This window comes from Tursiops truncatus, chromosome 2 (genome assembly GCF_011762595.2).
Source record: "Tursiops truncatus isolate mTurTru1 chromosome 2, mTurTru1.mat.Y, whole genome shotgun sequence".
Classification (NCBI taxonomy): domain Eukaryota; kingdom Metazoa; phylum Chordata; class Mammalia; order Artiodactyla; family Delphinidae; genus Tursiops; species Tursiops truncatus.
The window spans coordinates 162,951,997-162,970,861 of record NC_047035.1 but is presented as its reverse complement, the minus strand read 5'-3'; the positions used below and the strand labels follow the sequence as shown (position 1 = coordinate 162,970,861).

Genomic DNA, 18,865 nt, shown 5'->3' with positions numbered 1-18,865 from the left:
CAAAGTGTAGTCCTAGGGTGCAGGCACATGATGACCCTGTAAAGAGAGTTTATTTACAATTATTAGGGCAGTGGTAGTATATTACATATGAGACTTTTATGAGTCGGGGGGAGGAACAAGTCGACCCTGCTTCCTACACACCTGTCAGCTGGGCCAGTTCACTTTTAATAATGGAGTCTAGTCCTTGTTTTGTTGAGCAACTACCTGAAGTCGTCAGCCCAACCTGTCATGTTGGTCAGTGCCACCAGTCACATTTTTCTTCCCCACAGAATGATTGAGTGTGATGGCCATGGGGATGAGGATAGAGATGACACCCAAAGGTGCTGATGTACGTTTAGCATGGGATATACAGGATCTGGGCCATCTGCTATTTTTAATGGCATTGTCAGAAATATTTAAGGCAATAATAATCAAATTGTGGTACAGCCAGCTAAATTTAGGGCACTTGGAACAGTTTGAGAGAGTAGCACCAGGGTGTTTTCCTTCATGAGGAAGGTTCCAGGGCCTATTCTGAAAGACAAAATTATTAACACTCCTCCCTTCCCCATATCTCTCAGGATCTAAGCTGTTCCCTTTCCAGATTTTGAGATTGTTGTTCTCCCTCCATTGCCACAAAATTGGGGTATCTCATTCCAGAAGCTGTAGCTTCACCTTTTTTTCCCCCATTCACCCCTGACCTTGTACCAAGATCTTTTCCCCAGAAGGGTCAAGTACGAGAGGAAAAAGTCATTTTTATACATCTTATAGAGTTCCATTAGATCCCCCCACTTTGCACTGTATTGGTGACAAGTCTATTCACCTAAGTGATCATGACCTAGGACCATGTGACTCTAACAAGAGAATCCAGGTAGCTGAACCAGAATCGAGGTTGAAACGCCTATTCCCCCTTTTGGCTGGACTGCCACCCAGAAGGTATACCAGCCAGACTGGGCTGGGATTGTCATAAGGGAAAGAAGCATCATGCCAGAATCAGGTGGGAATCCCAAATTTTCTAAATACGTCTCTATAACCCGCATCTCCTTTCATCCTAATCATTACTCATTACCCAGGAAGTAGCTAAGAAGATAAGATTCCTTCCTAGAGAAAGTGACATTTAGTGACCAAACTGCTTTATTATAAGGTGTAAAGACCTGGAGGAGGTGAGGGAGATAGAGTCAAACATTTTTGAATCAATTTTTGAGTTTCATCAGATACGGTAACTCTTGAGTGGCTGTTGAGTGGCTTTTGCAATAAAAGGTGTAACTGCGGACAGACCGTGAATGGTCTGGAAAGCTGAAAAAATGGCAAAGACCACCTTCGAGAGCCATAATGACGTGGCTGATCGGATGGGAATGGCAGCTCAGTAACCTGGAAAAGTGTCGGTGGTGGGGAAGCGCTCCGCCTCCCACCCCCAGCTCCACTCTCTCTACACAGCGACATCTGTTTTGTTTTTTCATAGCTGCTAACTGAGGTTGGATACCGTCAGGTTTCTCATTAGCCCAACCATCAGTGAACAAGGCCCAGGCATTTAATGGAACCTTTGTGAATTGAGGGCCCCACTGAGCCAGCAGCTTTGCTTCAGATGGTGGAATAGAGTAAAAGTTTCTCCCAAAGGGAAAGCTGCCACTTTTTCATGTAGAGACCAGATGCCAGTGGGCCGAGGCCAGCTGTGTTCTTGAACTTACCGTTTCCATTTAACAAGCAAGGCTTGTTAGGCCCCCTCAACTTATGAGTCATTGAATCTGCATTGACTCACCCCAAAATGGGAATATCAGACTGGAGAGTCACAAGGCTTCCTTAAACCAGGCATTCCTTTTGAAAATAGTTCAACAGCAAGCTAGTAGTTGCTTTTCAAAAAGGGTGCACCTCAGAATTCCCTGGTGGCCCAGTGTTTAGGACTCTGCGCTTCCACTGCAGGGGGCACGGGTTTGATCCCTGGTCAGGGAACTGAAACCCCACATGCTGTGCAATGAGGCCCCCAAAAAAGGGGGTGGTGTGCCTACCTGATAGCTGTGTCAGGGAGGCAGCAAGTCCAAAACCCAAGAGATGCCTCCAGGTCAAGGCTGTTTTCCTTTGTCATAGGCTCCAGGTCACAGGGTCATTAGTCATAGAGACTTACCTCCCAAAAGAGTCATGAAGATGTGGGACTTCAAAAGCAGACAGCATGTCAGCAGCTTGCTGGACAGGTGCAAATGCAGCCTGCTGGTCTGAGTCCCTTCAAAGTACTGTGATAAGTAGTTTAGTCCGTATAAAGTACCAGGTAGAGTGCTGAAATGAGACACATACTATCTCCAGTACTCAGAGATTTGGATAAGGTGCTTCTAATTCTGAGCTGCACAAACCAAGTGCAACTCCACTGTTTTGGGCGACCCGTGATCACACCACCTGCGATCAGGTGGTGAGGTCCTCATGGCGGATACCATCTATTTCAGCTTTGAGAACTCTCTGACTCAGTACCGTAGCCACAGGGCTTTCTAGCTGAGGTCATGGGGTTGCCACTGGCTGGCTCAGGCTTGCACAGTGGTGACCTTCTTTGCCGAGTCCATCTTGATCCAGAGCAGTTGCTCTCCCATCACTAACATCTCTTAATTCTCACTCAGTTTCTACATAAGGGCTAGGGGAGTTTTCCAGGGTGGTAGGCTGACCACAAAAATTTACCTAAGTTTCTCTGGGTTAATTTCTCATTCTCTAGTTGGTCACTTATATCAGCATTCTAAATCCAATCTGAGGTAATAAGAACCTGAATACTAAGCAAGGCCTCATTCTTGGTTTCCTACAAGAGTTTATCTGTCTCTGGGAGACCTCCTGAAAGGATAAAAGCAGCCATGACCCACTTCCAAAACCTCTGAGACCTTTTACTGTCATTTCCAAATAGACTTGAGGTGGACAAGACAGACTGTAGGAAAGACAGCCCAGCTGATACCATTTGTCCTTAAGACCATTACACACCCCGCCCCCTCAACTCCCAAGTAAACCAGACATTGTTCTAATGGACTGGCCTGATTTATGCCCATGAATTTCTCTCCTTTCATGGTCATTATAGATATGTGTCTCTGTAATTGTCTGAAAGAGAGCAGAACCTTTTGCCTGAAAGGGAACAGTACTGAAATGAATCTCCTGGTTGTTACTGTGGGACACACCTGAGGCTGATTAACAGGATGGTAAGGAAGTGCCCCAGCCCAGAAGAGATTTAGCAGCAGTGAGGACACCTGTTTCCTGGTGTTCAGCCTGCAGCCACCTCCGCAGTTCACCCTCAGTAATAGGCAGCGAAAGGAAGGGCCATTTGCTTCCATAACTGACTGTATGATTTGGTCAACGTGTTTACTGCAGATTCCCAAGGCCTTCCCTCAAGTCTCTGCAAGGCTCTCATCCTTCCTCTTTCAGAAAGTCGTGTCTCAGTCAGAATCCTATCCTTGTCACCCAAACTGTAAGGCATTGGAGATTCTACCCCACTTGCAAGAACATAAGTTAGCCTGCCACAGTTTCATGGATGCTGGTAGCAGACATGAGACTCGTCGATCAGAGGTAAAGGACAGTTTGTCACTCACAGCAATAGCAGTAGCTAGAGTATCAGCATTTTTTCTGCTGGTTCCCTGAGCCCAGTTCCCCCAGAGCAATGCAGAGGGACAGATGACCCCCTCTGCAGCCAATGGGTTGTGGTGCAGAAGAGGAATCCTGAGCTTAAGGAACCCAAATCTTTTATAACAGGCAATAAGCATGGCTGTCCTTTTCTCCAGAGGGAGGCAATTATCTTCACTACACCAGACAGTAAGAATGCTTGCCCCTTGATCTTGAGGGAGACACTGTCTCTTCCTATCACTGCCTGTCTATTGGGCTGCTTGAATGCCCTCACAACTGGGCAGTTGGCCTTCAGAGCCAAGTGATCCCAAAGACAGCAAGGCAGAAGCTGCAGTGTCTTTTATAAACTAGCCTTGGAAGTCACACACTGCCATTTCTACAATATCTTGTTAGTTACACAGGTCAGCTCTAGGCACTGTGGAAGGGGACTGAACAAGGAGGTAGACATCACTGAGGACCATCTTGGAGGCCTGTAACCACAGTAATTACATAAGCTATTAGCATTGTAGTTAGCTAGATAAAGAGTATATGGGAATTAGGTAGGTCTTCAGAAGTTGAAGAATTTTAAATGAAAATGTAAGTTACAGACTGGAAGAAAATATTCACAAAACATATATCTGACAAAGATCTTGTGTCCACAAAATATAAAGAATTCTTACAACTGACTGATAAAAGACAACCCAGTTAACAAATGAACACATACTTCACAAAAGTAGATATTCAGTTGGTCTTTAAACACATGTAAAGATACTCAAGATCATTTGTTATCTGGGAAATGCAAATCGTCACCACAATAAGATACATTTCATTCCCACCAGAACAGTCAAAATAACTGGAGACTTCCCTGGAGGCCCAGTGGTTAAGACTCTGTCCTTCCAATGCAGGGGGCACCGGTTCGATCCCTGGTTGGGGAACTAAGATCCCGCATGCTGCATGGCATGGCCAAAAAGTAAAATTAAATAAAATTAAATTAATAACTAAATTCCTGATTATTCTTTTAAAATAAATAAATAAATAAAATAACTGGTGATATCGAGTGTGGGTGAGGATCTGGAGCAACAAGAACCCTCAGTTATCGCTGGTTAGAGTGCAAAGCAATACTTGGGAAAAATACTTACCTAGTTTCTTGTAAAGTGACATGTGTACTTTCTCTATGACCTAGCGATTCCACCAGTAGGTATTTATCCAAGAGAAATTAAGACACATGACCACTAAGAGAGTTATACACAAATATCCATAGCGTCTGTATTCATAATACATTGTAACCCAGAGCCGGCAGCTACCCAGGTGTTTATCAGTAGGAGAATAGATGAACAAATTGCGATACAAATCTTGTTTTCTGATATGTGCTGTGAATATTTGCTCCTGGTTTGTGGCTTTCTTTTTCATTTTTTAAGCAGTTTCTTTAAAAGACCAAAAATTTAATTTTAGCAGTCCAAATACTTACGGTTTTAACATTTTAAAGTAATTAGCTGTACACAACTGGTATTCTAACTCAGAGAGAAGGTTGCCAAAACCTCTACAGTGAAGGAGTCTCTGGGGGGCACTAACAGGAGTGTCTGTTATTTTGCAGTTGGGACAGATTCTAGAGCCCTTTGTTAGAGGGGGCCCCATTCAAAGTGAGCTAATTTGCAAGTAACAGCATAAATGGGCTTGTGTACAAGTTGTAAATGAGAAATATGTTTCCTTCGGAACACACAAAAAAGCCTAAAAGACGTTGTGGGTGCTGAGAGTCAACAGCTGTTTCTTGACAGTGTCACAGAGAGAGCAGCCTTCAGTTTCCCCAATAATTTTCAGGAATCTCATCGAGGTGGCAGGGGGGCCTTACCCTGTGTGTGAGGCAGTGGCCCATCCTCTTTTTGTGAGCACCTTGTATTATTTGTATGTCCCAAACGAGTGTGTCAAAGAGGAAATCATCAGGGTAATGTCATACCTGTGTCCCTAGAGAAAGAAGGATGTAGTTAAGGTCTTGCCCTCAGAGACTGCGTGCAATGACAGGGCTGTGAGCTACCCGCCCTGGGAGCTGGGTAAAGTATGTCCTAGCCCTTTGGAGGGGAAGGCAAACTTCAGTCAAGAGGCTGTTGAAATAGGCACCGAACAAAAGATATGCAGCAAATTCTATAATAGAAAAATATTTACCATTCGCTGATTGGATGAATTTGGTCAATTCAGTAGTACTGGCTACAGGGACCTTAACGCGGCCCACAGCAATCCAGGCTCATGGGTAATCCACTGTGAGGCACATTCATTCTTCCCAAGTTTAAGAGCAGGGTGAACTGGGCTCTTAAATGGCAGAGCAGTGGGGATACTCACCACTTCTCTAAATACATCTTGTCTAAAGGGTTTCAACCATGAAAGACTTTGTTTTAATTTACACTGGGCCACATTAACTATTTTAATGGGGAAAGAAGAGGTTCATGGGGTTCCATTTTATCAAGATAATTTGTGACAAATATTTATTACTCGTTGAGTCAGAGAGTCCATGAGCACTGGCACATTTTAGGACAATGGGTACTGTGATCACGAGAAATTTAGGCAAGACAGTAGTTCCTGTGGTTAAGGTAAGGCATACCTGTTTGTCCTCTTTATCACCTTTAGTGACTGCCCGATGATTATAGGGGGTACCTTATTTAAATTTAGTGGGATGCCCAGTGTAACTGTAATTTGAGCCCCGTTACTGATTAAGGCCATGAAGGTTATCCAACTGCTGTGTTTCAGCAAACGTTAAACTAATTCAGAACTAGTGTTATAGAGGTACAAAAGCCAATCTGCCCTTTTAATCTTTTTGTTGTAGAAATTCTTTTAGTAAAATTTCAGTTACCAATTGGGCCAAATTACAGACTTCCATTTCGGTTTTTGTTTGTTTCCTCCTTGTTACTGACTGAATTGTGTCCCAACTTCATATGCGGAAGTTCTAACCCTCACATGACTGTACTTGGAGATGGGGCCTTTAAGGAGGTGATTAATTAAGGTTAAGTGAGGTCATACGGGCAGGGCCCTAATCTGATAGGACTGGGGTCCTTATCAGAAGAGGAAGAGAGGCCAGGGATCTTCCCTCGCTTTGCGTGGGCACACACAGAGCAAAGGCCATGTGCAAGCCAGAAAGAGAGGTCTCATCAGAAATCAACCCTGATGACACCTTGATCTCCTACTTCTGATCTCCAGAACTGTGAAGAGATAGACTTCTGTTGTTTAAGCAACTCAGTTGCGGCAGCCCTAGCAGACCGCTGTGCTCACCCTGTAGGTTTTTTTTGTTTTGGTTTGGGGTTTTTTGGTGGTGGTAGTTACTGGGTATCCTTCAGGGAGGTCTTCTCTGCACTGCTCATAATTATAAATTTCTTCCTCCAGAAAGCCTCCAATCAGTATTGTCAGGGTTAGCATCCTTCGCCGTGACAGCAGTTGAATTTACAACTTGGCTGTGCCACAGGGATGCCAGGGGTGTTCTTCTCTGTAACCCTGAGGATCAAGGTCTTTTTTTGCAACAGAGACATAAGCAGCAGAAGCAAACGTATCTTATAGGGTCCTAGTGAGCCATCTGCCTTTAGGAGCATGAATCTCAGTAATTCAACTGCTCTTCAAATAGGGACTGCTGTTCCTCCATACAGGTGACTACCCAGTGGGCCTAACCAAGCTCTTTCCCCCTGAGCCCTCTTTAGAACAGGGCCAACACCACCTGCTTGAGACACACAAGCAGTATCTCACAAGTTAAGAGTCTTTCTCCTGAGTCCATCAATCAAGACACACAACTCAGTCTAAGACACAGATGAGTCTGGACTGAGACACACAACCCAAGGCTACTTAAAGGAGCTCCTTGATCCCATACTCTTCTCTGTGAACACCAATCACTGACGCTTCCAACTTAGGTGGGTTAAATCTATGACAGAGGCTTGGTAGGACTCAGCAAATGCAGCACCAGGCAGCAGATCCAGTCAGCAAACCAAAGCAAGAGAAGATAACCCCGGGTGGTGGTCGCCCCCCTCTAGACATCCTGCTCCTAGTGTCAACTGCTGTGGCCACCTTGCAGGGACAGCATTACCACCTCCATACCCAAAATTTGGTTCCAGTGTCAGGACTGATAATGTCACACACACACACACACACACACACACACACACACAAAACCCCCCTCCCCCCCCCCCAAGATAATACAAAAAGGTTATGTAACGAGGCTTTCTGGGGAAAACAGGGCAGGCTTTCCATGTTGGCCCAAAAATTACCTGAGAAAGGAAAGGAGGCTGGTTTGGGATTTTTTGGTTGGGGTGGGGCTGGGATGAGGGTTCTCACACACACGGAGGGACGGAGGGATGGAGGGACGGAGGGATGGAGGGACGGAGGGACGTGCGAGGTTTCAGCCTCCCAGGCTTCCTTCAGGCTTTAACCCAGATGTGGGGCACAAGGGGGACGGGAGAGGGGAGGCTTCAAAGCTATCGGCAGTCAAACATCTTCGATGGTGTCAGCTCTTTATTTCAATATTAAATTACCATGAATAGATGATTCTAGTACGTACTCTTTAGGTTAGAATTTGAATAATGTATATCATAGTTTTAAATAAGACTTCACAAATCTTTCAGGTAAAATCATATTCTTCTGGGTAAATATATCCCCTTGATCACATTTATGATTACTCCTTTCTGAATCCCCACAGGAGAGTAAAGGAATAAAAAAGGCAGAGATTAGTACTGTCATTAAAGACCTCAGAGATTCTTATCACACCCTGATATTGTTCCTTCTCATCAACTGTGGGGCCTGTGCAGTAACTCATCACAGACCTAATTAGCCGTGGTTCTGGATGTGGTCATCTCAGGCCAGTTGCTGCCCTGCACCTGATTTCACTCTCACTTCGTAAGCAGGCTGACTCTGGGTGTCTTCTCTTGCGGGTTTGAGCTGTCAGGACTGTCAGTGCACGAGCTCCTGTGGCTCCCCTCCACTCACACCTTTGTAAATAGCCCCTTTTGTAAATAAGCTCTCCACCAACTGAAGGGAGAAGAACGTCTCCAATAGCTGTGTGTCAGGCAGAGTAAATGAGTCAGAGTCCTTGTGGCCTCTGAGCCCTGCTGTGATTTTACCTCCTTGCCCCTCTGACCTCACCTCCTCCCCCTGCCACCTCGGCTTGCTTTGTTCTGGCCACCCTGGCCATCTTGCTGTTCCTCAGACATCCTAGACGTGCTCCCACTTCAAGGCCTCTGCAATTTGCTGTTCCCTGTACCTGGTGTAATCTTCTACTACGTGCCAAGTGCCCCCCCAACACTTAGTGGCATAAAATATTTTGCAAAGGAATGGATCAAACATCTTTGTTTCCATTTCTCAAGAGCTCCAAGTATTTACTGTTGCTCCTAAAAAAAAAAAAAGGAGGTAAGAAGGAATTTGAACTATCTGCATTGTCTTGAGCAGTGTTTCTCAAATGATCTATAGTGAAGGACCAGGTTTTAAAAATTATTTCCGGCTACTGCTGACCAGGCTGTAGTCCTGCTGTGCCGAACGAGATTGCAGCTCGCACTTCATGGAACGCACATGCTAGCTTGACAACTAACCCAACTGGCTTCTAGTCTCTAAAGGAAGAGCCTGCTGATTGCTCTTGGTTGTGGTGGCAGCGGTCAACTGCTGTAAGTGTCGGAACTTCGTCACAGGTGGGTAACAAACTCGTTTGCCGGTTCGCGCCAGACCACACTTTAGGATCACTGGTCCAGAGGGGATCTCTCTTTTGGCAAGGCAGCTAAATCATAGATGGGAAGACCTTTCTGGTCACAACGACTGCTGCTAAAGGATCACAACACTATAATAATAGGTTAGGATGAGTTGCAAGTTTTCTTCAAAGAAGAGTTTCTCCTCCTAAGAGTGAAAAGACATTAGAGGTGATTTGTTTTGTTTGTTTGTTTTCGGTATGCGGGCCTCTCACTGTTGTGGCCTCTCCCGTTGCGGAGCACAGGCTCCCGACGCGCAGGCTCAGCGGCCATGGCTCACGGGCCCAGCCGCTCTGCGGCATGTGGGATCCTCCCGGACCGGGGCACAAACCCGTGTCCCCTGCATCGGCAGGCGGACTCTCAACCACTGAGCCACCAGGGAAGCCCCGAGGTGATTTGTTTTTAATTTTGTTGTTTGCGTTTTTTAATATACCATTTATCCACATATATAGTCAAGGTCAATTAACTGCTCAATTTTCAAATTGGAAATGAAAATTGTATAGCTGAAAGCCAAATGCACATTCTAAAACAAAATGTCGGTACAGAATGTAGAATGAGAGGGTAGCAGGTTATTCGATCATTAGATATACCATCCACATTATTAGATGCATATGTGATATTTTAACTGGGTGATACTAAGTAAGGATATTATTTCTTAGGTAAAATTTGAGAATGCATGAATTGAGCTGAATCTATTAAAAGTTGTTGAATCCAAAATTGTAAGGTCTGTAATTACATAAATTACATTAAGTCATTTCAACAGAAATATTCTTCATTAGGCAGTTTCAATAAAGTATGAAAATGCAGTAAATAAGTACATTTAAAATTTTTCTTTTAATTGGATCATAAGTTTTCAGTACCAAATAAATTGCATGACAGTTTGTAATTAACATTTTACCGTCTAACTCTGTGAGGGGAAAGGTATGTATAGGTTACTTTAAAGGTACAGTGTGCTTTTCCCCTACAGCCTCCAACTCCTATCCCCCAAGAATATTAAGGATTTTCAAAGGCAGAATCTTTGAACATTAGCTGGTTTTATGACAAAAATCTATCCCAAAGGGGTAGAGAGAATACAATTTAAATGTTATATCAGCTCTTACTTTAGCAGATATATTTTGGGGTCATTACATAAATATATTAAATAATTTGAAAACTTTTTATTTTTTATTCAGTATGGAGATTTATTCCCAGAGCGGGGCTTTTCTGATGCAAAATTGGAATGCTTGTGTAGTCAGAACAGCTGTCCCCACCCCATGGGGTGTCTTCCATTACTTTACAGTAGAGATGAATTTTTGGCCCAGTGTCTCAGTAGTATTGGACACACGTGGTTTTAAGTGGCAAAGCGGTATGCGTATGCATTCATTTGACTTTCAGAGCTACAGTTGGCTCCAGATTAGAACAAGGAGAATACATTCACACCAAGGCCACCCTCATGGCTGCTGCAGTAGCTGGATCACAGTAGGCTCTGTTGCTTCTAAAGACACAACCAACTATTGCTGAGGAATTACACATTCACCAAAGTGCCGTACAGCTGGAAGAGAGAGAATAATGAACTGCTAAAAGGATTCTTTCAAAGATTTCAGATTATGGTCCTAGTTATTATTGATCTAGTTTTTTAATATTAATAATAAAATCATGGCTGTGAAATAACAGTGAAACTAAAAGGAAGGATTTTCAAGGAAGTAGATGATTTTTCAGGATATTCATCCAAATATTTGATTTAAATCTTTTCCTTTCCAGAAAAAAAGTGGCACTATCCTTTTAGACTCATTCACAAGGAATTAAAATTAGATTGATTCTTAATGCCCATTGTTGATACATGCAGCATATTTGGAAGGCCAATCTATTAAAAATAGATTAAAGAATTAGTTTACTCTGTGAAAGAATGGCTTATATTATTGACATTTTAGACAATTTTGTTTCCTACAAAAATGTGTTTGTTATAATTAATGCAGAAATAAGATCTGATTTAGCGTGAAATTGCATTGATACACTATATGGTTGGAATACTCTATCTCTGTGCAGCGTCAACTTAATGCTGTTTATGTATGACCTTGTACTATAAGCTTATATATATTTAAATGCTTCGTAACTTTTGCATTTTGAAGCCAATTGGTATAGTTATTCAAGTTTCAGCTTTTTAGCAAAAGTGATTTCCTAGAAAATCCAATTATGCCTGTCTAAATAATATCTGAATAATGCTTTTTCCCCTAAGTAAAAACAAACAAGCAAAAAGTAAAAAACCTTCGGTGTAAATTTTTAATTTATCTGATATGGAGAACTAGATTTCTGATATTCATTAAATATCAAGGAAATTCCGACCATACTCAGTGTAGGCTACCTTTTTATAGAAGGGAATTTATGCATGTTTCGTAAGGGTTGTACTGATGAATATGTTTGAGGCTTTCAGCTTTTAGTGGATACAAAATAGAATGATTGATAAAATCCTCCCTACTATTGGCTATTATTTACTGACTCTTAAGTGGCAGGTTGTATTTATGCCAATTTATCTGCTTCAGGGAACATTCTTGATAGCAGAACAAAGTGAATAAAAGTAGTTTGCTTTGCAAATGAATGCAAATGGGAGAGCCTTTCGGAAAGCCCTTTAACAGGGGCAGTGCACTTTGATTATGAGTGAAGCTGCCATTTGGACATGGTGAAAAGAGCACGCTTGAACCATTGATTGGGGGAGACAGTAAAAAGTCAGGAAGGGCCCCCTTAAGCTTGCGGTGAGGCAGGCGGATGTCAGTGTGGTTAGAGCACAGTGGGAGAATGACAGGGAGGATTAGTGTCAGGGAGAAGCTTTGCTGTAGCTGTGGAGATAGTCCCTGGGGTCACTCACCTCTGGCTGTTGTCTGTGCTGATGGTCCTGTAATGCATACGGCCTGATGTATGCCTGTTCATTATCGGAAACAGTGATTAGAAAAGGTATTTGTCTCAGAGGTTTCCTTCCTTCTTTCTTTTTTCTTTCTTTTTAATTAAAGGAAAATAAGGTGGCTTCCTCCATCTCTCTGCTGACTCCTAGAGTCTTGTGTTGTACCATTGTGGCTACTGCCTCTGGTAGGAAACGGTTTAGTGCTGTAATGTAAAATAATTGTAACGTGGCTATCTGTTCTTTGATGATGGTTTCTTTTGCTTTGCTCAACTTTGGGTTTCACCAAGTGGTAATGCTGAATAAAATGCAGAGAATATGCTTGCTCTGAGAATTTTGGCTTTTGCAAAAACAGATTTTTATCATCTTTAAGGTATTTTATTATTCAATTTAATAATCTGATCAACTTTTAGAAGCTATTTACCTTCTCAAAAAGGAAGTGTTGCTTTGCATGGACTGGGTGGTTTAAGTCTTGGCTGCAGGATTTTCTAATTTCTATTCTCAGGTTTTACAAAATGCTAGCACTTGATAAATTAACTTCTTGAAAATACATGCTTTTTAGAATTAAATATCGTTACGTAGAATGAACAAAAAATATATCTTTGTCTCGGTTCTGATTCTGAATCAGTCCATTTACTTGTTCACATTTTCATTTACACTTATAAAGTTTTTTTGCTTTTTTAATCATTTTTCTTAAAAACTTCAAGACCTTCTGTGGTAAGCTCACATGAGGCATTTGTGAGCATTAGTGACACAATGCACTTCAAAACAACTGTCTTTCTTTTTTTAATGTCTTTAAGAGCCTGGGTTCACAGTACTTCTTCTTTATTATTTGGTGTACGTTGGAGCATTTAAAAGGCTGCGGGAGCTTTGCATTCTAATGTTAACTATGCAACTCAGACCTTCACCTAAACTAGTAGATACGTTTTAACATTGTTATTTTTGCAGAAAGCATAATGCCAATACTTGGTTTCACAGGTTTATTAAATGTTTTAGCGAACATTCTCTGAATTATTTTTTTTCTTTAATGTTTTGCAGGCACCTGAATGGACAGAAGAGGACCTCAGCCAGCTGACAAGAAGTATGGTTAAGTTCCCAGGAGGAACCCCAGGTCGATGGGAAAAGATTGCCCACGAATTGGGTCGATCGGTGACAGATGTGAGTTCACTCAGATTTGCACTGTATGGAGAGTGACAAACCAGAATAAGCCAACTATGTAGAAGGCAGACATAGATGCGTCCAACATTATCTTTGGAGAAAGCCTACAATCTTTTTAAGGACCTGCAAGTGAACCGTTAACAAAATAAGCAAGAAGCAGATGTCAGCTAGTCCCCTGGTCTACAATTAACAGCTGTGTGAGGCATTCTGGTGTTTAGAGACTTAAGCTACTGTAACCTAATCACAGAAAAACAATGCTAGTTTTTGTTTCGAGTGACCCCTTTAGCTGTGGGGGAAAAAAATAGTTCTCTGATCAGAATTAGAGAAGTTACATTTCAGCTGGATCTTTTTAACACTGAAGTACAGATTGCTATAGGTAGTTGACAGGTGGTTTGCATTAATTAAATGAGCAATAGTCCTATAATGTTTTTATTTCAAGGATGATACCTACGATTCATTTTGACAAGTTGTTTAACCAAAAAATTGTTCTATGCATATAGCTTTATAATTATATATAATGTACATTAGAAGTGTATAACTATAGATTTATATATATACTATAAACAATATATATTTAATTTATATATGATTATATGTGACCAGTAATACCTACCATTTAAAAGACAGTGTTTACCGGGAAAGTTTTCGATTTAACACTTTAGAAATATAGGGCAGAGAATCTTATAAAAGCACCTACTAGAGCACCTGATATATACTAAATATTCAGTAAATGTTTACTTGAAATGGAGGTCTTTATTTTCATCAATATGATCCTCATTTTCATAAATGATAGTAAATATTTACTGAATTTACTTTAAAATAAATCCTATAGCTCTAAAATATCTAAGGATACTGAAAGCAAAGATTCAGATTTCTTATGTTCTCTTCAATTGTATTAGTATACTTTGGGCCTTTTTTGATAATGAACAATTTAAAAACCCTGCAAAATGATTAATAAGCACAACCACCAAAAAAATAACCTTTTAATTTAGAAACAAATAATACGTATTACTGTCAATTTTTTTTCTTGGGTTTTTTTTCTTTTTTTTTTTTTTCTGTTTCAGATAGGAGCTGCTTTGAGAATTTTAAATTATATAGGAATGTTTTTACTACCATATGGTAGGACTTTTTAAAATCACATTTTAAAGACACAAATTTTTGTAAGATGTTTTACATGATTTCGACTTAAGGGTTAGTCTGATCATGTGGAAAGTTAGCCCTTGTATCTTGTAACTGTTTTTTTGGCTATTTCATGATGAGACCCGTTATCTTAGGTTACTGGAGGAAAACCATAAGGATACCTTTTCCTCTGCTAAGAATGTTACTGGGATGTGCATTTTATCTTGTTGCAAGGTTGTAAAAGATCTAATAATGCCTTATCAGTAAATATCTGACCAGGTTAAAGATGTTTCATGGTTACTGATGTTTTAAGTACTATGATCCTCTAAATGTATAATTACTGTTAATATAGTGATTAACAAAAATGACTGAAATACTTTTTAGAAAGTTACAAAACAGGCATTGGTTTAAAAGGGCCTCAAAACTTGTAGTTCAGTTGGTTGATGAGAGAGAATAGTTCACTAACTAACTTAGTGTCTCTGTTGAAGATAGCACTGCCTTTAACTTTTTATTTATTTATGGCTACATTGAGTCTTCGTTGCTGCATGCAGGCTTTTTCTAGTTTGCGGCAAGCGGGGGTACTCTTCGTTGCGGTGCGCGGGCTTCTCATTGCGGTGGCTTCTCTTGTTGCAGAGCACGGGCTCTAGGTGCGCAGGCTTCAGTAGTTGTGGTGCACGGGCTCAGTTGCTCCGCGGCATACGAGATCTCCCCGGACCAGGGCTCGAACCCATGTCCCCCGCATTGGCAGGCGGATTCTTAACTACTGCATCACCAGGGAAGTCCCAACACTGCCTTTAACTTTTTAAATAATATTTCTATGAGACATTATAGTTAATAATTCCAAAGGCAGATAAGAAATTGAATAGAGCAATATTTTACTTTGTTGTTGTCATTAAAATCTGGTTAAATTTTTAATCTATATTTTTAAGAGGAGCGAGATGAAAGTTTAAATGCTAATATACGTGATGTAACCAACAGAGCCTTGGGATGGCTGTTTAGTATCATAGATCTTGAAAATTGACGTAACTTACAAGAGCAGTCTTAGTGCAGCCTTGGTGTAGGTAAAGGCATCTTTTCACACTTTTGCAAATTCATCCCATAGTTTTTTTCTTCTTCTTCTTCTGTACTTACCCAAGGAAGACTGATTCCATGTAATAGATATTTTTTCCTTTTATCATGGAAGTAGCAAACATGATTTTTTTTTTTTTGCGGTACGCGGGCCTCTCACTGTTGTGGCCTCTCCCGTTGCGGAGCACAGGCTCCGGACGCGCAGGCTCAGCGGCCATGGCTCACGGGCCCAGCCGCTCCGCGGCATGTGGGATCTTCCCGGACCGGGGCATGAACCTGTGTCCCCTGCATCGGCAGGCAGACTCTCAACCACTGCACCACCAGGGAAGCCCCCAAACATGACTTTTTGAGATATTTTTTCCCCCTCCAAGTATTAGTTCTATTTTCATAATACCAAAAGTACCTTGGAAATACTTAGTAAACCTAAAATTTTGGGCACCAAAAGTGCCACTGTAACTTTTCTTCTATATCAGTATATACATATATAGACTCACACTGTATTTTCATTCTGTGAGCATCATCTCCATAGCTAGACTGTACGTTTCATTTCAGTAACTACATTTCAGTACCATACACACAAACACAAACTGTAAAGCACTCTCTCTCTAAAAGAGAACAAGTGTCTGAAGACAAAACTCATTTTACCGAACACACAGTGAGTTACACTGAAGCAGCTAAGATGGGTTTGGCTAATACAGTTCCTTTAGTAGAATGTTAAGTGAAAGCTAACCACACTTTAGAAGATCACTTATACTTCTTTTTTGGCGTATGGTGTTAATTAGATTTGTTTTCATTAAGTGTTCCACTATGAAAAAGAAACCAAGTTGAGTTTGCTGTTATTGGAACCTCTACATACCGACCGGATCACCTGTACCAATTCACCCCAGCTCTGCACCATCTGTTCTTTGACCCGTTTTCCTTGCTAAATGTGTAGCTTCAGGCTGAGTTCTCTTTCCTTCGAGAAACAATTGACCTTTTTGGGAGGGGTGACAGTGTGCCGTGGTGGAATCTATATGTTCCTTATTTGGGTTGACAGATTACAGTGAAAAACCCATTTTGTTCCTCAATTAAGAAAGGAGTTTTCAGTGTATTAATTGTCATAATTCACTAGTTAAATTGCTAAATACTACTCCGGATAAATACAAAGAATTTGTTATTAGCTTTGTAAAAAAAAATCAATGCAAAAGCAAAGTATATTTTAACTCAGATATACCTAAACCGTAAGACTTACTTTATTATAGATGCGATATTTTAAATGTTAATATATGCCTTTTAGCAAATAATTTTGGTAACCACAAAGAACACTCAAATTTTAAAAACAGGAAACAAAACCTGTCTGGCATGTAAAACCAACTTTAGTGTGATTATTAACTGCAGGTTTTCTAAATTAAGGTCAGGAAGCCTCACATTTCTTGCTTGTGCAGTAATATCATTCTCTTGCCTGTAAGGATGTAAACTGATTCTGCCCCTCTCCATAGTCACTAATCTCCTGCATCCTAGTTGTGATAACAGACTGATTGGAGATGTTCTGCCTGCTTGGAAAAGGCCCAGGTAGGTAGCAAAACAAAAAATAGGTGGATAGATTTAAACAAACAGACTTTTGTAATTAGCTTAATGCCACCGTGAGATGTGTAGTTAGAGAAGCATTTCATATGCAGGTGAAAAGGAGGGAGAATAATAAAATTCCCAATTTTATTTTATATAGCCACAACTAGAGAGGAGATACCTGTTGGGGGAATATTTATATGTTATTATGGCAGTTGTTTCAAAAAATGTAAGCAGATTATTCAATAGAAAATAAACTTTTGTCAGTGAACTAAACATATAGTATATATAATGCTGAAAGGCATATATTAACATTTAAAATACTTCATCAGTAGTAAAGTAGTTGTTACAGTTTAGGTATATCTCAGTTAAAATAGACTTTGCATTCATTTTTTAACAAAGCTAATAACATTCCTTGTGTTTATCCAGAGTAGAATTCAGCAATTTAACTCGTATATATTTGGGCAAATGTATCATTGCTATTACTTTTATTTAGAGTCAGACTAGTCCTACACAGGCTGTAAAGGGGACAAGAACTGTCGCCACCCCCTGCATCGGGCTCCCTGCCACAGCGGTTCTCCAGAGCAGCCTCATCTCCGCTCCTCTCGCTCCCCCACCTGCTCAACCCCACGACCTTCAAGGGTACTTAAATTTTTAAAAAGGAAGGGGTCCTTTATACCATTCTGCTTGCTAGATGAGTCACTAAAATCTAATAATCAGTTTTCAATCTGACATTAATAGATGATAATAATGTGTTATCAAATCTCTCTCTCACGCACACACACTTTGTTGTATGTCATTCCAGACTTTAGTCTTCTTATATAGGCATATGACTACATAATTTTAACAGTATTAATCTGTATCCTGCCCTTTTCACTTTGCTATAAGCTTCTTTCCACAACAAAGATCCACGTCATCTTTCTAAACACCTGTACAATACTCCATGTTGTCTGGATATAATTAAGGAGCACCCAGGTGATTGTCACTTAAATTGCTTCCCTTTTTTTCTTCATTCATCTTTCCATTTATATCTGTTTCCTTAGCTTGTATGCCTAGGAGTAGAGAAGCTTGATTCAAGACTATGGATGTTTTTAGAACCTTTGGTGACTCTAAAATTGGCCTCCAGAGAGGTGATAATATTATACAGTGCCCCTGGTGGTATGAGAGGACACTTCCTCATAGTCTCATAAACACAGAACGTTTGTTTTCTTTCCATCATTGCTCACCAAGTAAGTGAAACGTGCAATGGCACTGATTTTTATAACTTGCCTCCTTACTTACTGGTCTTATTTCGAATAGAGTTTGTGTTAATTCATTATAATTCGAGGATAGATAGTCCTACCGTTTTTTGTTGTTGTTTTTTTGGCTGTGTTGTTGGGTCTTTGTTGCAGTGCACGGGCTTCTCCGTGAGGTGGCTTCTCTCGTTGCAGAGCATGGGCTCTAGGCGCACAGGCTTCAGTAGTTGTGGCTCATGGGCTCTAGAGCGCAGGCTCAGTAGTTGCAGCACATGGGCTTAGCTGCTCTGCAGCATGTGGGATCTTCCTGGACCAGGGCTCGAACCTATGTCCCCTGCATTGGCAAGCATATTCTTAACCACTGTGCCACCAGGGAAGTCCTACCTTCTGCAAATAATACTTTGCCATTTTCTTCTGTTATATTGAGTGTATTAGCGAACAATTCCAGAGATATATTATAGTAAGAGTGATTCATGTAGACTTTTTGCTCAACATTTTAATAAGAAAACCTAATGTTTGGTCATTAATTTTAATATTAGTCATTGATATGAGAAATCCATTATTATGCTAGGGAAATTTTCTTCACTTTAATTTTTCCAATTCTAATTTATAGATGTGAAATTTTAACA

General features: G+C 40.9%; 1 protein-coding gene across 3 annotated transcripts in view; it reads left to right on the top strand.

The window, feature by feature from the left end:
• The window catches only part of DNAJC1 (DnaJ heat shock protein family (Hsp40) member C1), a 202,022-nt gene that overhangs the window by 155,807 nt on the left and 27,350 nt on the right, over positions 1 to 18,865 (top strand). For all 3 annotated transcript variants that reach the window (XM_033852435.2, XM_033852436.2, XM_073801646.1), the window contains one exon: positions 13,150 to 13,269. In XM_033852435.2, the coding sequence (XP_033708326.1) occupies positions 13,150 to 13,269 (120 nt within the window). The remainder of the gene's footprint in view (positions 1 to 13,149; positions 13,270 to 18,865) is intronic.